Consider the following 23,323-nt stretch of genomic DNA (forward strand, 5'->3'; position numbering starts at 1 on the left):
TGTAGGCATAATTATTGTATACTGTGTAAAGATCAAATGCTGGTTTCTGTGCCCTCCGTGTCTGGTTGAACTACTTGTTCTGAGAATCTCCTGTCTCTGTGTTGTGTAAACACTCCTCACCTATTGTCCCTGGGTAGGCAATAAAGCTGCTTAGCAGCCAGTTACTGAGTAGGGAAGAGAGTAGGGCTGAACTACTTGCCAGCCAGGGAAGCAGAAGAGACAGGAAGTATTGGACTCAGCCGTGGGCAGAGGTCCAGAAGAGATCGGAGAGAGCAGAAGGGACAAAAAGGAAGCCAGACTAGTTTAGAAGGTTGATGCAGATTTATATTGCACCATTGTTGTTCCTGTAAAGTGTATTAAATACATAACTTAGTCCAGTCTCAGTTATTTGGGTGCTGACTGGGTTTAGAGAGAAACTGCAAAACACACACACACACACACACACACACACACACACACACAAATTTAAAACTAACACTAGCATTTTGGCATACCAAGTGTGGCAAGAACTTACATAGAATCTAAACTTAGATCATTTTCTTAGTTCTGTTCCTTAAAGAGGAACAAAACAAAACAAAAACAAACAACAGTGACTTAGCATCTGCAGTTTCTCAGGCAACAGCCCAGGGCTCCTTGATTAGGCCCTCCCTCCTCCCCACCTCACGAGCAATGGTACTGCAAGACCCACAGTCTGCTGCAGAAAAACAAACAAACAAACAAAAAACAAAACAAAACAAAAAAACCAGGCAAAGCAGAAGGAGTTCTTTTAAGAGACCCCTGCTGAGAAAATAAACAAACAGAAAACAAACAAAACAAAACAAAACAAAAAACAACTGGCTTTTTAACACAAGCAAGCTTCCCAAAGCCAGACATACCAGAGAGCAAAACTTCTGATGTTTTAAATGCTAAAAAGCAAAAGAGACTGGAGGTGAAATTTTACAGATAGATAGATGGTATGAGAGGCATAGTAACACAGAATGTCTGGATTCTATAAAATGATCTTTTAAATGATGAAAAGACAGAAGTGCCACAAGAGAAATAAAAGCACATAAAAAAATAAAGTCTCTAAAGGAGAAAAAAAGAGTAGATAAAAATGTTTTCAAAGATAAATAGATGCTAAAAAGATACATAAATAAACAAACAACATTACAGTAAAAAAAAAAAATAACAGAGTTAAATGATAAAAGTCTCCACAGAAAGACTTAGATTTAAAAAAGGAATATTTTCCATATTAAAGATGGAAAACACTTTAAAAGAGGGCATTTTGACCCCATATAATTTTGATTGTTAACATACAGATTATAATAAGTGTACTTCTATGTATCCCTTTTTAAGAAACATCAAACTAAAACAGATTTAGAAAAAAATAGAGAAATTTATAATTAAAAATGAGGAAGAAAAGGAGAAATATGAGAAATGGAGACAAACATTAGAAGAAAAATTTGTAACCAAAAATGAGAATACTAAGATAATAGAAATATGGAAACAAGCAGAAGAAAAATTAGAAAAGTTTGTAACCAAAAATGAGGAAGAAACTAAGATACAGACAGAGGAAATCAGCCACAGGTTGCTAGAAAACCAACTTTAGCTTATCCTGTTAGTGTGCAACAAATGCTAGCAGATGCTGGACATTCACAAAGTTATAAAGAATCTAAATGACATCCTATTAAAAGCCTAGATTTTAAAAATTATAACAGTACAACTTTAGCAAAACCCAAACTGCCAGATGTTTTAATTATGGTAAGCAAGGGCATTTCAAAAGGGATTGTAGATAAGATGTTCCTAGAAACAATGGTTTTTCTAGAGATAATCCAAAAAGAAGGGCCTGCTTTCTGGAATATGTGGAATATATTCCTAGTTTCTGGAATGTGCAGAAGGTGTGGCAAAGGCCGATATTGGACTAATGAATGTAGATCAACAAGGGACAAATGAGGTAACCCCTTGTCAAGAAGCCCCAAAAAGCCCTGATACCAAATTCAAATCAGCCATCTCAAGTCAACAGGTCAACAATTAAACAACACTGAATATAGACCTCAATGACCCAAATTATCAAAGCCAGAGTAGTTTCAATAGATAGAGCAGAAAACTCAGGAAAGACAAATACAAAATAAAACCAAGTATTTTGGGAGACTGCTATAAAATAAAAGAGTCCAAAGTTAAACTTACAAGCAGATGAGAAAAAAAGATTTAATGGATACAGGAGCCAATGTAATAATGTCAGAAAATTCCTGGAATCCAACTTGGCAACTTTAAAGGGTATCTATGTAGCACCTAAGAGATGGGGCATTGTCTTGGGTAAAACAAAGTAAATGCATAGGGCCAAAAGATAAAACAGAAAAATTAAGGCCTGAATATACACAGTCACATGTATATATATTATACTTTAATCAAGACAGGTAACATAAATTACCGAACCCTCCACATGAGAACAGCTCTGAGACTAAAGCCACAACTTCAGCTATGCACAGCCAATAAACCATTGGCTATAAAATTATCATGGCATGACTTAGCATGCCATTCTTTTAAATGGCACAGATAAAAATTTAAATTACAGTCCAAACTAACTGATAAGGAAAAACAAATGCCTTATCTTTTTGAACAAAGAGAATCATCTTTAACTGAACTGTGCTCACTGCACATTCCATACATATATTAATGCAGAATGTATAATATCTTTGAAAGTTTATATGTTTGCTGAACAAGAGGACCAGGCACCAAAAAAGACAAGTATCCCAGGTGATCCTACCTCAACAGAAGGCTTCAATAACTGTTTCCTCAAAAGTCTGCATCTGGGACAATTTCAAAACAGCTAGCTAGATCATCCAGCCTCACAGACTATTCCAGTAAGGACTCCAATTAAGGCCTAACTTTTCTCAGCATGCAGAGACTAGACAGCAAACGTTACATCTAGCTTTCTTAAGACTGAACAATATGCCAAATTTCTTGGTCCCCCAAGAGGAAAACAACACCACAAATCAGCAGGAAGCAATTTTAAGAGAACTACACCCCATTCCCAAGAGCTGGGGTGGATGGTTTTTGTTTGTTCTATAGCTGCTGGATATTTTTATAATTTTAAGGTGGTTGGTTATAGAAATGATAAGTAAAAGGGTAGATTATTGAATCTACTTTTAGACCATGCAAATTAGCGATCAGACATTCAAACTCTTGGCCATGTTAGATACTAGTTTTAGTTAATTACAAAAATATGAACAGATAATAAATAGCTAAAAACAAACAATTCAGATATACCATAGATAGACAGATGGTCTTTAAATACCTCAGAGATCTACAGAATATGGTATTTATAGATATTTTACTAATTTAAGGCTTTTTTTGACAACGAGGCAGGTCTGCTGCTCCTGGCAGAACCTCCATTCCACTTAAAAGAGCATCAAAGAGTCTGAATATGGAGTTTGCTTCATATGTGGTAAGGTAGCCACTAGACAAAAAATGCCCTTACTTCTACTACAGACAGAATACTGTCTAAACTGGACAAATTAGATGCAGGAAAGTCAACTGCTGAGCTTTGCAAGGACAAGGTAGGCAAGTCCTTCATAATTCCTCCTTCAAAGAAAAGTCTGTCAGATATTGTGAGCCAGAAAGCTGAAGATGATGATCCAATGTTAGAGAAACTTGGAGGCACTATTCCAGCAGCCAACTATGTCTGTCATTTCTATAGTTCTAGAAGTTGCTTTCCCACACTTCCTACATATTCAGGTAATATTTATTCCTTCATAAGTCTCTAGTGGGGTTGAAGACTAGATACTTAACAGTCTCACAACTAAAGTGTTTAGGATGATAGACAATGATTTAAGTCAGAACTTTAAAGTCACCAAGACATCTTCTGAGTTGTCACCAGCTTGTCCTGTGGCCTCTGCTTCCTCCAGTGCAGGCAACGCCTCCACAGCCTATTCGCCTGCCAGCCCAGGACCACTCCAAAGGGGAAAGCCACTAGAACCACACTTGCAAAGTCTTCTCAGACATGTCCACCACTGCAACCACCAGGCATGTCCCTTTACATTTTTTAAAAAGATTTATTTATTTTATTTATGCCCACATGTATACATGCATGTGCCCCACATTCAGGGAGATCAGAAGTTGTCAAGTCCCCTGGAGCTGGAATTACGGACAGCTGTGAGCCACCATGTGGGTGCTGGAAACCCAACTCAAGTCCTCTGCAAGAGCAGGAGGTGCTCCTAACTGCTGAGCCTTTCTCTAGCTCTGAAAATGGCCTTTTAAAATGTTCACATCACAAAAGATGGGCCAATACCATCTACTAGCTATGTGGCTGACTTATAAAAATAGCAAGGCAGAAACAATGAGTTGAATTGTAGGGCTTGCTAAAGTTAATGGAACATTTATACTGCACTATAAATTTATAAGTATAACCCTAGAACTAACAATGAATGTGTGCTTTAAAAAATAAATATTGAAGAATATCAATACATATTAATTAGATAATTAATTATCTAGAGATAATAGAAATGACGATAGTTTTTAAGGATATGCCCATCTACTTACAGGTCTCCCTTTCATATTTGTGTTTTCTTGTCCTAAGGGTTTATCAGGTATTATTAACGCATCTGAAAAGGAATGGGGGGAAAAGTCATATACATTGCTTGGCACTTGTAGCATTTGAGAAGTGGACTTTACAAATACATCTCTTGGCCATAAATGAAAGCATAGGGGTCAAAAGTACAGGACTGGGACTCCACAAATTTGTACAACTAACTAGCTGTTTAATTGAGCAAGTAAGCTGGCCTCCTAGGGCCTTGTTTTCCTGATCTGCGAAGGGATTGAGACCTTTTCTGGAGGAGTGTCTTGTGATGCAGTGTCTAAAACATCTAACCCTGTGCCTGATGTATAAGAAGCATGGAAGTAATGTGTTACTGATATCCTTAACCATCATTAGCGCCCTCTGTACCTGGTTCCTGGGTACAGCCATACCTTTGGGTCTTCACCTACTACTCTGTGTGTGTGTGCTGAGAAACAGAAGTTATATATCACCATGCTCTGTACATTCTGCACATAAGAGATGAATTTACCTTATAGAAAATGTTTATGTTAACTATTTCCACTTTTAACTCTGGCTCTTGATAGCAGTTCAAAAGTATTAGTTAAACTTATTTTAAAATACCATTGTATACTAGTTGCTAGACACGAGGCATGTGATACACAGCTGTGCTGCATGGCTTGTTTAAAAGGCAGCTTTTACACATCCTGCGGAGCTGCGTCCTTTTCTCTGACACACATTTGGGTAATTTTCCAACCTTGTTTGCTATCCATACTCAATTCTAGGCAGAGAATCTATATCCCAGATACATTTCATGAACGATAATGTATTTCCTTAATAATTCAATTTGTGATGCTGGAGAAGCATCTTCTTTAGAAACCAAGAAAATAAGTGGGGAGTGCACTGACCATGAATTCCAGTGAGTTGCCCTCCTGCCCGGGACGTTTGTGCACAGAAGCCAGTAATCAGGAGCTCTCAGGGGAAAGTGCTTAAAAGTAATCAGCCCAGCCCAGCATAGTGACTCACACCTTTGATCCCAGCACTCAGGAGGCAGAGGCAGGTGGATCTGTATGACCAGGCCAGCCTGGCCAACATAATGAGCACCAGCATAGCCAGGGCTTTGTTAACAGACCCTGTCTCAAAAAAACAAAACAAAACACACAAACAAACAAAGTAATGGGCTAGTTCCATGCTTCTAATTTATCCACAGGTGATTGATGATAATTTAAGAAAATTAACAAGGGTGTCCTGTGAACTTCACTAAATAATAATGCACATTATTAGGATAATTATAGAAGATTGGTTTGCACGAACAAATTGAAATATAATACAAAGTATAGCAAAGCCACATTTTGTTGTTGTTAGGTTTTTGGTTTTTGAGACAGGGTCTCTCTATGTGGTTTTGGCTGCCCTGGAACATGCTATGGAGACCATTCTGGCTTGGAACTCACTACATAGACCAGGGTGACCTGGAAATTAAAGAGATCTGCCTACCTCTGCCTCCTGAGTACTGGGATCAAAGATGTGTACCACCATGCCTACGACAACTGGTTGATTTTTAAATTTTTATTTACTTTTTTTTTGTGGTGGGGGAGAGTTGAGACAAACTCTTATGTAGGCCAACGCTGGTCTCCAATTGGCTTCATAGCTGAGAACAGTCGAAATGATCTTCATGCCTCTACCTCAACTAGCTGTATCTATACCGCCACACCCAGATATTAAAGCCTGTTTTTAAAAATTATTTATTTATTTATTATGTACATTTGTTGTTTGACCTACATGAATGTCTGTTTGAGGGTGTCAGATATACTGGAACTTGAGTTACAGACAGTTGTGAGCTGCCATGTGGCTACTGGGAATTGAACCCAGGTCCTCTGGAAGAGCAGCTAATGATCTCAACTGCTGAGCCATCTCTCCATCCCTATTAAAGCCAATTTTAACACATAATTAGAAGTCATGCTTAAGCAGGGTTTTGTTGTTGTTGTTTTGAGACAAGTTTTTATGTAGCTCAGGCTAGTCTTAAACTTCCTATGGAACAAGCTGACCTTGAACTCCTGATTCTCCTGCCTCTACCTCCCAAGTGCTGTGATCACAGGTGTGTGTCACTACATCCATTTTATGCTGTGCTGAGGACTGAGCACAGGGTTATGAACTCAAGAATCTTAATGACTCAAGATTCTGCATGCTCAGTAAGCCTTCTACCAACTGACTCCACCACCAGCCTCAGTGACCTTACCTGAAAACAGAAGTGTCACCTTCACGGGTTTCAGTAGACAGACATGTGAAGTGTTTACAGAACTCAGGATACTGACTGAGTCAGTTAAGGCAACAGAAACATAGAAGTCTTAGCATATAGCTCCATGCTTTGATTGCTTGTTTCAGGCAGAATTTTGCTAGGTAGCCTAGGCTAGCCTGAAACTCACCTTGTAACCAAGCCTGGACTTATAGCTCTTTTACTTTTGCCACTTACCTAGGACTGTAGACCTATGTCACCATCTCTAACCCACTATTTTATTTTAAAAATGGAAAAACTGAGGGGATAGGGATATGGCTCAGTGATAAAGCACTGACTTAGCATGTTTGAGGCCCTGAAAAAGTGAAGTATTTACAAAATTAAGATTATAGTCGCAGTGGCAAAGCTGAGATAAAATCTACCTCATAATCTCATTGTATACAAAAGAATAACATCCTATTTCTGACACAGTAGAAAATAATGGATTATGAAATCTGCTTTCTCCAGTTTGCTCCATAAGTTCTATGGTTAGGAGAATCCAAAATAGAGCTTTTTTGAGATATCCATCAGTTTTGTGCTACTAGAACAAAATACCTGAGGCTGGATCAATTATAAGGAACAGAAATTTATTTCTTAGTTTCAGAAGCTGAGAATTCTAAGATCAAAGGGCCAGGATCTAGTTGGGGTCTTCTTGTTGTGTCACTTCATGGCAGGAAGCAGAAGGGGAAAAGAGGGGAATTAAGAGAGACAAAAGCAGACCAAGCTCCCTCTATTACAACAGAGCCGTGCCTGCAGCAGCAAACTCCCTCTTGGAGTAACAGCATTAAATCATTCACCCTATTCTCATGGCGGAATCATTTCTCCTTAGGGCCCATCTCCCAGAACTTCTGTCTTGGGAATAGTGTTTCCAACACATGCTTTCTGTGAAACTCATTAAGGCCATAGTGTTCTGTACCTGGCCCTCAAAATGCAGGTATTGCTCACATGAAAAATACATTTATTCTATCCAGTTAGCCCTAAAGTCTTAACTTTTTTTCACCAGCAATTCAAAAGTCTAAAATCCAAGGTCTTGTCTAAGTCAGACTTGGGTGAGATGTAAGACGTAAGTTTTGTGGCAAACTTCCTTCTAGCTGTAAGCCCAGAAAACAAGTTACGTGGCTTCTAAAATAAAATGATGGCACAAGAATGTGATCATGAGTCTCCAGTCACCCTAAAGCCCAAGAAGAAAAACAGCACCAAATACTAAGGTCCCAAAAGAGTCTTCTTTGACTTCGTGCCCTGTTTTCTGGGCACTCTGGAGGAAGTGCTGGGACCCCAAGGCCTGTCTTCAGCCTACACATCAGCATCCCCAGTTTCGTGCCTTCTGTTCTTCTGGGCTCATCTTGCGTGCTGGTTCTTTCAGTTCTTTCATTGTCCTAAGTGGCGGAATCTCTGCAGTCAGCGTTGCTGCCGTTAGGACAAGTCCCTGCCTGGATTCCCCTCCCCAGCTGTCTTGCCAACTGTGTGTGCCTTCACAATCAGCATCATGTGGCTTCTACCAGGGTGTTAGTTTGGCCTCCTGATGCATTGGCACGGACCATACTCAAGATGGTTGAGTCATTCATGACTGGAGTGACTGAGGAGCATTGTGCTAGATGGTGAAAAGCAGACATTTGTGGTGGCACAGGGAAGCAAATGGCTCTCTGGAAACCTTGCTGACAAGGACCTAGCTTGCCTCGAAATTCTCTAGAATGCCTTTTGAGCTCTCACCCCATTATCCTGACGGAGAGAAAGAGTTCCTTTATGTTTGCTATGATCTCGTTTGCTCACAAGCATGCCTTTTCATCCTTGACATGATCAGATTATGAATGTTCCAAATCTTGCCAGCCTGCTTCCCCTGTGAGGATAAGTTCTCTAAATCGTTTCTCTTTTTTAGCATTTTTGCTATATTCTATGAAGAGTAGCCATGCAGCAGCTTGAGTATTCTGCTTTGAAATGTGTCAGATATCCTGGTTTGCTAGTTCTTACATCTTGCTTCTCCCAAGCCCTGGGCTGCAACACTACTCAGCCAAGGGGTTTGCTCTTGTCCTACTGTCTTGCTTCCTGTCTTCATATGGATCTTCTTCAGAATTGCCTTTATCATCATTATCTCTACCAATCTTTGGATCACAACCACTCAAGTAAAGCCCTTAGAAGCTCAGACTTACTGAGCAGCTTGCCTCTTCTGAGCCCTCACTAGCCCCTCTATGACAGTCTAGGCCCTTTACAGCTTGCTCCTCCAATTTCTTCATCTCTTCCCACTGTCCCTTTTAAAGCAGCTTCTACATTCTCAGATACTTGTTGGAATAAAAGCCCACTCACCAATGTCCATAGTAAACCTTAGTCTGTCATAGACTATGATAATACAACATGCAAGCTTGAGTAATATTTATAAGGGACAGAACCCTACAGTGCTAGAAACTGAGAAGTCCAAGGTCAAGGGGCCCACATCTAGTGAAAAGGCTTTTTGCTACATCATCCCAAGGCTGAGAGCAGAAAAGCAAGGAAGAAAGAGGGAGAGGAAAGAAGGAAACTAAGTTCCCCCTTTCTACAGAGAAAAGACTCCCCAAAGCAACCCACTCCTGAGGTAATAACATTGCTCTCCTTGCCTCACCTCACAGTGTATATCGCACTGCTTTAGGCCTCTATGCTGCTGCAGTGAGGATTAAGCTCCCAACACATACTTTGGGGGAGACACATTCAAGTCCTAGCAGTATCATGTTACAGGTAACCAAATACCCAAGTCTCCCGAGATGAGATGTCTTATTCATTCTGAATGATTTTTCAAACAGTTGTTTTTTTTTTTTCTAGAATAAACACTTTAAATGTACCTTAAATTTTTACCATAATGTAAAATAATTAGTTTTATTTAACTGATATCCTGTGTTCTATAATAGCTTCCTGCCTAGAACAAATGTATAAACACATACATGGCTGAAACATTGTTATAACCATGTTTAAAGCCTTCGTTTTTACTGCATTCTTGTATTCAAACCAAACGAAATTTCCCATTTGCTATATTTGTTCTAGAAATATACCTGCATGCTGGCTAGTGTTTTGTGAAATTGACACAATCCAGGGTCATTTTGGAAGAGGGAACATCAGTTGGAAAATCTGCCCCCACCAGATTGGTGTGTGGGCAATTTCGTGGTGCCTTTTCTTGAGTGATGTGGGAGAGCCCAGCTTATCCCTGGGTTAGCAGCCCTAGGTGCTGTAAGAAAGCAGACTGGGCAAGCCATGAGGAGCAAGCCAGTGAGCAGCATTTCTCCAACACATCTCCCCTGACTTCCTTGGATGATGAAATATAAACCTTTTTCTTCCCAAGTTTTTTATGGTCATGTTGTGTTATCACAGCAATAGAAACTTTGACAACTTGTTAATCACATTTTGGTTTAATTCTCTCCTCCACAAGCCCTTAAATGAAGGCTATTGTTTGCACCCCACAAATATATAAAGAGACACAATTACTTGCTCATCTTCTGTCTGTAGCATGCACTACAGATATCTTGCTATTTTATCTTCCGTCTGATTAATGACTGCTGTCTCTTCTGAAAGAATATGTAGTCACTGTACAACTTTGACTGTTTGGGTTGTTAGGTGATGTCCGGGTACCACTTCTAATATACATTGTGTCGGGTACCTTGATTCCTTTGGAATCTTCCATCTCCTTCAACCTGGCATAATTCCTCAGGAGGCCTCTGGGACTCTAATTCACCAGTATTGTATGATCATAGCTTTCTTTGTTTACTTGTTAAATATTTTTGTCTATAATAATATACTTGCTAATTGTTATTGCCGTTGGTTTGCAGATATATTGACTGTGTCTTCTTAATGATACCACTGAGAAAAGAAGCTTCTGAAGTAGGAAAATGTGTTCATAGGAAGATCTATAAGGTAGACAAAAACTTTAGAAACAGACACATGTAATAAGTGACTTCTTAGTTACATCAGAACATATATATATGTTCAATGAAAACCATCTGGGACTCCCACTTTTTTGTTGTTGGTTTTGTTTTGTTTTTCAAGACACAGTTTCTCTGTGTGGCCCTGGCTGTTCTGGAATTCTCTCTGTTGACCAGGCTGGCCTCGAATTCAATGAGATCCACCTACCAAGCGCTGGGATTAAAGGTGCCACCACTGCCTGGCTCTGGACTCCAACTTTTAAGTACTTCTATATTTTTGTTTTAATTTCCCACCATGACTGGAAAGCTGTGTTGTTTATATTAAGGAGAAAATAGTATAATTTATATCTTGAAGGAAATTGTGATCATCATTATTTTATGAGAATTAGTGTTCCAAACTTCAGTGACACAATATTTGAAAACTATAATAATTTGTAAATAATAATTTACCTGAAAAATGAGGAACTTTTTCCCTTTTTGTCTTAACCTAAAATAAAAATGAACAGAAAATGGGTAGAAAAGCAATTAAATATCAATATAACTTAAAAAAATAGCATTATTGATGGCAATAAATGAAACTTTTAACATTTGGCTCTATGTTATATTAAAATAAGTTTACTAGTGCAATTAGGGGTTGTAACATGAATACCGTGTACAAATAGGCTGCTAATTAGCACGCCTAGCATTAAAAGAAAATAAATGATATTACATTTATTCTTACATATTTTTACTTTTCCAAGTCTCAGAAACAAAAATAATAATAATTTAAAAAACAACTAGAAACAAACAAAATAGAAAATAGAATATATACCAGAGCTGATCCTTCCACTGAAATGAGGCAGTCAAACCCTGATGGAGCAACTATTTTAGAGTTCTAGAATATAACCCAAAACTTACAGCAGGTAACAGACTGCTACCGGGGGAGGGGGGAAGCTCTTAAATACAAGTTTGGTGTTTCAGGAAATCATGACTACAAAATTAATGCAAAATTACTTTTGATCAGTCAGTAAACATATCCTTCAACAGTCAACAACAGCAACTCTTGAGGAAGGTGGAGATTAGTTCCTAGAGTTAACACAGTATATTTAAAATACCCATTTTTAACAAAAAGCTACAAGATATGTATGAAATATGGCCCACACAAGAAAAGTAAGTAAACAGATAAAATAATAAATCAGAAAGGAACGTGAAATATAACCCAAAGAAAAAATTGAACAGCTGTGCGGAAGTCCAAGCTTTGAGCTTAATAGGCATGTGGTTTAGAGCAGCTTTTCTAAAGATGCCTAGAAATCTCAAAGGAACCAGGAACTCAGAGAAGGCAAAGTAGAGACATACTCACATCCCAGTAAAGCCTGGGCACCAGGAATCCCATAGTCATCCCAGAAAGAAAATAAATATTGGCCAGCAGTATGCTACTTTTATTCTTATTTTTATATGTTTAAATTTTTTTGCCAGCTTGGGTTGGGTATTATTGAGTTCTCTCTTGCTATTTCTATTCTTTTTGTTGTTTTGTTTTGTTTGTTTGAGATGGAGTTTCTCTGTGTAGCTTTAGTTGTCCTGGACTCACTTTGTAGACCAGGCTGGCCTGGAATCCTCAGAGATCCACCTGCCTCTGCCTCCCGAGTCCTGGGTTACAGCCACTGAGCCCAGCCTTGCTATTTCTTATGCCTTCGTTGCATGTGCTTTTCCTCTCACTCACATTTGCTTTGCCTTTTTCTTTTACCCCGCCTAATTCTCTTTAAAATATAAAAAATAAGCAAACAAAACCCAGAACATTTTTAAGTGTATGCATTTTTATCTGTGCATGTCCAGGTATTTCCCACAGAGGCTAGAAGATGGCAGGAGATCCCCTGGGACTTGAGTTACAAAGGCTGTGAGCTGCTAGTGTGGGTCTTCTAAAGAGGCATCAAGTATTCTTAAGTACTGAGCCATCTCTCCCACTCTTCAGTCTCTCTTTATGTCGTAGTTATGAATACTGTTTACTTTAATACTCTTTAAATTCCTTGTTTCACCTCTTACTGTTCTTGTTTGTTTAGATCCACACCATTGGGAGGCTGTAAAGTACCCAGTGGCTTATTTACTGCATTTCATTGTTTTCACTATTTCTGACATCTTTCTCTGTTCTATGTGGACAGGAAGCATCAGTCCAGAAGACGACTACCACTAAGAAAATATAATACAACCACCACCAACAAAAGTGTAGGGGAAAAATAGACATACCCATTGCAACAGATGCACAAATTACAATGAAGAAAAACACACAAGAAGAAAATGTGAAAAGCAAGCTCATAACTCCCCGATAACTGAAATCAACGATAGTGTTGAAATGTTGAACAAGAAATTTTTTTAAATCTATTTTTAAAAATAACCAATTACTTCAAAGGAGATTAAAACAGATAAACGAAGTAAGAAAGGCAGTATACAGAAGTCAGCAACACAGATGAGGCACACATTAACAAGGATAGCTATTACCTCTGAGTAAAAGATGGAAGAATTTATTCTAAGCAATTGGACTAAAGGAACAAGTGGGTGTGGCCCCTTTAGTACCTGAAAAACTAGACTTCAAACCAAACTAATCAGAAGAGATAAGGAAAGGTACTACATTTTCATCAAGAGAAATTTTCACCAAGAAGATACTGCATTTCTAAATATTTATGCACCCCAAAACATCTGTTTTTATAAAAGAAACATTACTACAACTAAAAATCACATATTGATAGTGACTACTCCACTCTTGCCAATAGACAGGTTAGGCCATCCAGACAAAAACTAAACAGAGAAATGCTGAAGTTAAATAATGTCACAAATCAAAGGACTTACTTTCTCAGCAGTTTACGGAGCTTTCTTCAAAATTCACCACATCTTTGGACACAAAGCAAGCCTCAACATTTACAAGAAAACTAACATAACACCCTGCATCCACTACAGATTAAAGCTGGATATCAGCAACAACAACTTTATAAATTTATGCAAATTGAACAACTCAGTGGTGAATGAAAAATGGATTGAGACAGAAATTAAGAAAATTAACAACTTTTTAGAATTGAATGAAAATGAAAACACAACATAAAAAAAAACCTATGGACACAATGAAGGTTGTTCTAAGAGGCAAGTTCATAGCACTAAATGCCTACATTAAACATTGGTGAGATCTCATACTAACAACTTATATACAGCATGGTATTGGCATAAAAACAATCCCATTGGTAAATGGAATTGGATTAAAGTCCCAGTCATAAGTCCACACACCAATGGACATCTGACTTTTGATAAAGAAGCTAGAAATACACACTGGGAAAAAAAGACAGCATCTTTAACAAGTGGTGCTGGTCAAACTGGATGGCTACATGTAGAAAAATACAAATAGATCCGTATTTATCATCTTATGAAAAAACTCAACTGCAAATGGATCAAAGACCTTAGCATAAGGTCAGATAAGAATTTCTTGGAGGTCACATAACTAGTTAGCATGCCAGAGTCTCATTCACTATCAGAATTAACCAGACAAATCGCTCCACCAACTAAGAACAGCCATGCACCACCACCTACCAGATAAGAATTTCTAAGGAAGGTGAAATAGAGTTTATAGTTATGAAGGGATGGTATAGAGTGGAGACTGTAATGAAAGGATGATACAAAGAGGCAGGGAGAGGGGATAAGGGGAGGGATGGCTAAAACTAAGAGCCATCTGAGGGCCCACATAGAAATCTACTACAGAGGCTTCTTATTACATATGCACAAATGAACGAAACTTAAATGGGATCACCAAATAACAGGGGAAAGACACAACTAGAAATCTCTCACCACCAAATGAAGCCTCCAGTACTGGGAATGGGTTACATCTAATCCAGTTTTTGGCCAAAGAGGCCCCATGAAAACCCCAGACAACTCGGGATATTGCCAAGGCTATTGGTGGCTCTCCTTAAACTGGTGGCAAAGCTCTGTTTTCAAAGACAACACCTGCATATATGATTGAACATAGAAAAGTCAAGCTCATATCTTTCTTTGAATGCTACCAGGAAAAAGATAAATACCAACCCAGTTATAAGCATATACAATGGTGACCTGCTAACATAACACACTGGTGCAATAGTGGCACAAACTTTGTGGGAGTAACCAACCACTCTCTGGTTGGATTTAAGGCCCACTCCATGAGTGACACACCTAACACTGATCCAGGTAGTCAAGAACCTGGGACTAAGTAGGTCATGGACCTAGAGGAAAAGCCAACACAACTGTTCTTCTAAAAGAACATGGCCATAAAATAACTCCTGATGACATTCTGCTATACTCATATGTTTGTGCCTTGCTCAGCCATCATCAGAAAAGTTGCCTCCTACAGCAGATGGGGACAAATATACAGATGCACAGCCAGACAATATGCAGAAAGCGGGAGGCCTTGGAATAGTAAGCCATAAAAGGGATGTCTCCATCAAACCTCTCACCTCAAGGATCAGGAAACTTTGCTGAAGAGGAGGCAGAAAGAGTATAAGAGCTGGTGGGGATAGAAGACACCAAAAAAACCAATGCCTTCCAGCACAGCAGAACTGGTACACATATCACTTACAGAGATGAGGTCAGCATGTACACAGTCTGCACAGGTCCAAGACAGTCCTGGTCCCAGCACTGAGAGAGAGAAGTAAACATGATCCCCTAACCCCTAACCAAGAAGGTACCTCCAATTGACAACTGTTAGCAAAGGAATAATTAGATTGTTTTTCCCAATGGAGCCTCACTGGGTATGCAAACCACACTCAAAGGCAGGCCCCATGCCAGCAGTAGACATGAGTAGCCAACTCAAAATGAACTCAATGATTTGGGGGGAGATTTTTGTCTTATTTATTATGCTCTCTGATTTTTTGTTTTTATGAGTTTTTTTTGTGTGGACATATGTTTCTGCATGTATATGTTCTCTTGCTTTATCTGTTTAGTTCTTTTTTTTTTTCCTGTTAGTCATCTACTGCTGGGCATGCAGCCTACTCTTTTTTCTCCTCTTTTTTTATTATTATTTTTCTCTTTTTTACATATCCATTTATCTTATCACACATAAATACAATAAAATACATACAGCAAGAACCACTTAACAATCAGGAATTATAAAATGTTACATGCATAATGTTTTGGCTATTTGAATTTAGCAACCTTGAAGAAAACATCTTTCTTTGTGAGTCTAAAATTCTGAATGTAAATCAATATCTATCATGTCTCATCTATATCAACTTAAAACATCTATCTAGACCTAAAAACATCTTAACCCCTAAACAGCTAAGCTTAATTGTAAAACTAAACTATCTGGTCTTCAACCCCATCAGAGACTTGAGAAGGAATAAAAATTAATTACCTGAGTAAACCAGAAGTGCAGGTTAACAGTTTCCAAAATGAAAATATGGCAGAGACAGTTTGCTGTCCCAATAACGTAGGAACATCATCTTCAGCCTTCTGGCCCCGTATATCTGACATGTACTTGTGAGGCAGGAACTAGCGAGGACTTGCCTACCCTGTCTTGGCAGAATTTGGCCGTCAACTCTGCCTGCATCCAAGCTTATCCATTTTTAGACAGAATTCTGTCTGTGGCCAAAATGAGGACATTTTGCCCAGTGGCTGGTTTGCCACATTTGAAGCCATCTCCATAAGGAGGGTTCTTTGATGCTTATCATCTTTTTTGAGGTAGGCTGGGTGTTACCAGGAGTTAACCTGCCTTGTAGTGAAAGAATCTTTAAAATAATAAAAACAGCTTTAAATGCCATATTCTTTAGGTCTCTGAGGATTTTGAACACCTATTTTACCTTATCTATAGAATCATATCTATCTTTAAAACCTAGGATATATATTCTTGTGATAAAAATAGATTAGTATTTGATATGGCCATGGTTTGATCAACTAATAATTAGCTTGTATTACTTAATTATCCTGAAAAAACACTTTCAAAGTATTGGAAGTAAACCTTGTATTATAAATGGATTGTATGTATACAATACCTATTAGAGTAGAAATATATATAATGTATATGAAGAATAATCTTAAATTTGAGTTCTATACCAATGTATCAAAATTAAACTTATTTTGCATCAATATACAAAATTCTATAACAATGATTTCAAAATAACCTTATTTGTGAGTAACAAACTTAAAAGATCTTAAGTTGAGTAGTATATTCAACAATCTACTTTTTGTCCCATCATGCCTATATATTTCTATATTCCCTCTTCTTTTTAACCCATATCTCCATACATAACAAAGAAAGACAAAGAACAAGAGAGAAATCCCTGAGTCCAACCTCATTTGCTCTCTGAATAAGACCAATAATAACTTACAACCAACTCCCAATGAAGCATCTGTAGCCCAAGAAAGCAACCAAAAACCTGCCCAGCCCCCTTTAGGGGAAATGGGGCATTGTACTCTTAAGGTTTTTTTCCCTGGCTGATTTGGGGCAAATACTATTTTTGTAGGTTTGTTTGTTCAGTTTTGGTTTTTCAAGACAGGGTTTCTCTGTGTAGCCTTGGCTGTCCCGGCACTCACTCTGTAGACCAGTCTGGCCTTGAACTCAAGAGATCCACCTGCCTCTGCCTCTGCCTCTCCAGTACTACCACCACCTAGATCTATTATTGTTTGTTTTGCTTGTTTGCTGAGAGAGAGGGAGAGGGGGGGGAGAGAGGGGGAGAGGGGGAGGGAGAGAGAGAGAGAGAGAGAGAGAGAGAGAGAGAGAGAGAGAGAGAGAGAGAGAGAGGAGATTTAGGAGGCAATAAGGAAGTGGAAACTGTGATCAGAACAAATTGTATGAGAAAAAAGTATTTTCAATTAAAAAAAGATAACATCCGAAAACAAGCTGGTGAACCTATCCTATTCTAATATCCAATAAAGTAGATTTCAAAATTAGGAGAGATAATAAAGACAACTATTTAGTAACAAAGGCAATAACTCTCAAGAAGTTGTAATTGTGCACCAAATTCTGCAGCTCTCACTTTGATAAAAAACAATAACGGACACAAAAGGTCATATTGTTCTTGACACGATAATAGTGATTTCACTCCCCAGTTCTCATCTTGAAAATTGAAAATCAACAAATAAACCTCAGAAGTATACTAATGACAGATCAAATGGACTTAACAAATGTATACAGAATATTCTAACCAACAGATATAAAATACACATTCTGTTCAGAACCCTATGGAACTTTCTCTAAAATCCTATACCCTAGGCTACAAATCATATACAAAGGAGTTGAAACAGTTTCTTGTATCTTATCAAAGTACAGTAAAATAACACCAGAGGCCAAAAGGAAAAATAACTACGTAACTATACAAATATAATAGAGTCTAAACAAGGAAATTTGAACTTTAGAAAGAAGCGGTATCTCAAGAGGTTTGCTAAGTTCTGCTTTTACTTTCATTTGATTCTAAGAATTTTCAGGTATCCTCTGTGATGTCTGCAATGACTCACCATTCATACAGGAAAGTAGGACTAAAAGGAACACAGATCTACATACTAATGGCTACATATGACAACACTATTATGCCTAAACAGAGAAAACCTGAGACCATCACTTCTAAAATCTGTAATGAGAAGGGTGCCCAGTAGCTCTACTTTTATCCAATATAGTGCTCATAGTGTTAGCTAAAGAAGTAAGATAACAACGAAAATAGTTATGAATAGCAAAGGGAGATGTCAAAGTATCGGTTCTGTGGATAACATGATCCTACACTAAAAACAAAACAAAACAAAACAAAAACCTCCGAAGTGTCCACCACAGACTTTTAGAACAGTTATCCATTTTCAGCCAAAAGCAGGATACAAAATCAACATACAAAATCTGTAGCCTTTTATATACCAATAGTAAACTTGCAGAGTAATGAGGTGAAAACTCTCATTTACAATAGCTTAAAAATATCTAGGAATAAACCTAAAGAGTTAAAAGCCTCTACAATGAAAACTTTCAAGACAAAGAATAAACTGAAGACACTAAGTAGTTGGAAAGACTGTCAGTGCTTGTGTGTTAGTAAAATTAATATTGTAAAAATGGCTATATCAACAAAAGTGATCTATAGATTCAACACAGCCCCCATCTAAAAACCCAATACCATTAGTCACAGAAGTGGGGGGAAATACTAAAATTCATAAAGCACGAAGTCTGAATACCCAAGGCAATCCTTAGCAAAAAGACCAAGGATGAAGTTATCACAACATGTTACATGAAAAACCAGCATGGTACTGGCACAAAAACGCACATGAAGACCAATGGAATAGAACAAAGGACCCAGAAATGAACACATAGCTATAGTCACCTATTTTTTAAAATTATTTATTTTTGTGTGTGTTTTGCCTGCATATATGCATGGCTCATGAGACCAGAAGTAGAGTTCAGATTCTTGGACCTGGTGTTACAGACACTTATGGGTGCTGGGAATTGAATCTAGGTCCTCTGCAAGAGCAACAAGAGTTCTTAAGTGCTGAGCGTCTCCAGCTCAAATGCCATTTAATTTTTGACAAAGGTGTTAAAACATACAAGACAGCTTCTTCAACAAATGGTGCTGGAGAGAATGCATGGAAAATAATGGAATTTGTCCCTCTAATCTTGCATAAAATAAAAAAGGATGAGAGACTTTAATGCAGATCTGAAATGTTGAACGTACTAAAGAAAACCATAGGAAAATACTTCAAGACATGGGCATAGACAAGGACTTTCTGAAAAGGACTCCAATCACTCAGGAAATTACCTCAAGAATTGATAAATGAGATTGCATTAAACAGAAAAGTCTGCACAGCAGAGAAAACAGTCACCAGGGTGAAGAGATTGCGTGTAGTTTTTGCCAACTACATACAAGGCAAGAGATCAATAGCTAAAATGTATTTTTAAAAAATTTTAATTAAGCAAATCATCCAACCAATAAATGGACAGTTCTCAAACAAAAACAAAAAAGGAAAGGAAAGAAGGAAGAAAAAAACATGAGTGGCCAATAAATACTTGAAAAAGCGCAATCATGCTCTTTTGCCATCAGGAAAATGCAAAATAAAACTAGTTTGAGATTCAGCTTCACTCAAGTGAGAATAGTAAATGCCAAGAAACCACAACCAAAAATGTTGCAGTGGACATGGGAAGAGAGGACCTTGTATACATTTCTGTAGAAACGCAAACTTTGACAACTACTGTGGAAATCAATATGGAATTTTCTTCAAAAACTGAAGAGCAGAATGACCTTTCGACTGAGCATTACATGCTGTCTTGGGACTCGTCTGAAGACTCTATAAGCATACCACAAAAGTCTTGCATATCTGCGGATATTATTACAGCTGTGCTGTTCACAGAAGTCAGGAAATGGAACCAGTCAAGACGCCCATCAACGATAACGTAAAGAAAATGTGGTACATATATACACAATGGAATTTAGTCACTCACAAAGTAAAAATGAACCCGTGGCATTCACAGGAAAATGGATAGAACTGGAAATTGTTTAGGCTGAATGCAATAAGACAGACCCAGTAAGACACATACGACATGCCTTGTCTCATATGCAGAACCTAGATTAAAAATTATCTGCATATAAAAATGCTAAAGGCCAGAAACAAAATGCTAAACATCTGTATAGCTTTGTTTATATTAAGTATTCAGATAGGGTAGATCCTCAGAAACAATGCAAATGGTGAGGGATAAGCAAATGCACGAACAAAGTGGTTTTCTGTAGCTAAAATTATTCCCAAAGAGGGCTGAAAGATGAAGGCTTTCTTCTTAAAGCATGCCATCAGCTTGGCAACAAGTCCTGCATTCCTAAAGGCAGATGCAGATGGCAAATTGTAATATCTAACAAAAATTTACCTCTTTTATTTTGGGAATCCACTGAGTACAGAGCCTCAAGATGTCCAAAGGATCTTTCTTCCTAGGTGAGATCTAGAAGAAAGTTAGTGGGAGTAACTGTAGCTCCCGCCATTGCAGCTGGTTCCAATTCAACAGAATCATATTCTCCTTTGCTAGCTGTTCTAACTTCACTAACCTCCGCCTCGCGCTCCTCTCGTCACCTCGCTCTCATCCATCTACTCCTCATGCCAGACTCCTTCTGGGACGAGGCACATCGGCTCGTCTGTTATCACAGTTGAGCACAGGCTCCTGGCCATTAAAGTCTGCCTCCTCTAGGTCTGACGTTTTCCTCTACGCTCCTGCTATATGTAAGCAGCCTCGTCTGCCCTGGCCAGTCAACGTCACTGCCCTGATATCAAAGACGGACACTATTTCCCATGCCTGCTGGCACTTTATCATAATAGAATTGCTTAAGCAGTGGCCATAACTTATAGCTTAATGGAGCTCTTCTTTCATCTCCTAAGGAGAGTGTCCTCCATTTGGAAACCAAGAACGTTAAACCTACAGATTCTAGAGTCCTGGGATAGTAAAAATTATCCAGATGATAGGTTTGCTAGATGAAACGTGGGAAGGTTAACTAAAATGAATTTCAGGTAAACATTATTTTATAAGTATGTCTTAAATATTGTATGAGACAAATTGTCCATTTGAAGTGCAACCAGATTTCTATTTTCTAATTCTAACACAGCCCCAACAAGTGAGCCACTGGGAATGATTCTAAATGGACACTTTTGTTTTCGTTCTCAGACTCATGTACTCTGCTGATTGTAGTTACAGATTTATAGAAAGAAAAGTGTACCTGGCGAAGTACGTCTATGAATTGGCATTTGTACTGTCTTACCAGGTCATTTCACATTTCATTGTTCACTGTTTTGTTTTTTAGGATAAGGGTCTCATGTAGCTCATGGTCACCTCTAGCAGGCTTTACAGCTGAGTATGACCTTGAACTTGTCATCTTTCTACCTCAACCTCCCAAGTGCTGAGATTATAGACATGGTGCCCACTTCTGTACCTTCTTCACCATAAATTGGGTCTGATTAAATGTTTTTAAGATATTATGAGCTACTTGATCACACCCAGCAATTTCCTGAATAACATTGCTGATTAGGTCCACAAGGAACTACAGGAAAATCCATTCTTAGAGTATTTGCATGTGTTAAATTATCAATACTTTTAAGGGGGAAAAGGTTCTCAAATAATCAACCTATGTCAAGTGACCAGCTGTATCCTCATCAGATGACACGGTCTTGAGAGGTTCAGCATTGATCATTGTTGCTGGCAGATCAGACATTAGACAGTTAATAGCTCAATCAACCTTGGCAAGTGGAAATTCAGGCTACTGAGCACTTACAGGTCTCTATTGTAGCCAGCACAACTGGCACTTTACTGCTTCATCTATGGGGCCATGCTTGCAGTATCTGATGACAAAAGGTAGGTGCCATTAGCTGGCTGTCTTTTGTGTACCTGGCTACTCAATGGCTTTCTATGGTAGACAGTTGCTAATGGGCATTACCATTAGACTTTGTGCCCATTCCACTGTGCCCCGTCCACATGTCTCTACTCCCACACCTCCTTGGCTTTTGTCTTCTAATATTTTTTCCCTTCAAGGTTTCCTGATTGGCTTGCCAGGATATTTGCTGCCTCTCACAGGTTTCTATACAGTGAAACCCCACAAAATTCATAATAGTGTTTATCACTGGGTCAAGAATGGTAAATGCAATCATATACTAGAGAGAAAAGAAACCTGAATGTTATGTAGTTTTATTTTTACTTTTAAAAGAATGGCAAAATGGAAATAATATAGTATGTCCTCTTAGGACTTTATCATATAGGAAGACTCAAGAAAGCCCCCCCCCCACCATGCTTCTTCTCATTAAGGCAGCCAGGCACAGTGGGAAGGGGTGCCCGTATAGAAGACTGGAGAGTTCTATGTGGCACTGGGAGGATGGTTCATTCAGTAAACTGCTTGTCACACAAGCATGAGAATCTGAGTTCAGTCCTCAAAACCCAAGAAAAATTCAGGGCACAGTGGTGTGCCCTGGGGAAGCACAGCTTGGGCTTGCTTTCCAGCCAGCCTAGCCTACGTGGTGAATTCTAGGCCAAAGAAAGGCTTTGTCTTACAGGAAGTGGATGATGTTCCTGAGTGAATCTGAGATCACCTGATCTAAGCTTATGTGCTCTCTCTCTCTCTCTCTCTCTCTCTCTCTCCCTCTTCTTCTCCCTCTTTCCCTCTCCCTGTTCTCTCTCACACATACAAACTTAAAAGGAGTCCTTTCATAAATTTTTGGACATTTAAGGCATATTTTGCCTGGAAAATAGTTTCCAAGGCTCTGTCAAATGAACAACTTAATTTGTTCTCTCTCTCTCTCTCTCTCTCTCTCTCTCTCTCTCTCTCTCTCTCTCTCTCTCTCTCTCTCACACACACACACACACACACACACACACACACACACACATTGAGAAAAGAATGAGTTTTTTCACTTGCCATATGATGAAGCAGCCTAAAATACATAGTTGTGAATGTGTCTAAGCCTGACACACAAAGATGAAGGTATCATATGATCTCACTTAATGTGAACTCTAAAAAATAAAAATTGTAATATACAGAGTTAGAGAATAAAGCAGTGGTTATGGGGAATGGAAAGTGCAGATATAAGTAGAAGATTCATAGTAGTAGATATGAAAGAATGACATGGATAGAAATCTAAAGTACAATGCAAGAGGCAAATAATAAAATTATACTGCAGGGGCTAGAGATGACTTGGGGATTTATAACACTTGTTGCTCTTGAAGAAGACCAGGTTCAG

The 23,323-nt window shown here is 38.5% G+C and overlaps 1 protein-coding gene across 1 annotated transcript in view; it reads right to left on the reverse strand.

The window, feature by feature from the left end:
* Positions 1 to 23,323, reverse strand: part of C2cd6 (C2 calcium dependent domain containing 6) — a 93,744-nt gene that overhangs the window by 17,758 nt on the left and 52,663 nt on the right. The window contains exons 14-15 of the mRNA XM_051154531.1: positions 11,117 to 11,153; positions 4,522 to 4,583 (exon numbers count right to left, since the gene is read on the reverse strand). Coding sequence (XP_051010488.1) covers positions 4,522 to 4,583; positions 11,117 to 11,153 — 99 coding nt within the window. The remainder of the gene's footprint in view (positions 1 to 4,521; positions 4,584 to 11,116; positions 11,154 to 23,323) is intronic.

The sequence above is a fragment of the Acomys russatus genome, chromosome 12, assembly GCF_903995435.1.
Source record: "Acomys russatus chromosome 12, mAcoRus1.1, whole genome shotgun sequence".
Taxonomy (NCBI): Eukaryota; Metazoa; Chordata; class Mammalia; order Rodentia; family Muridae; genus Acomys; species Acomys russatus.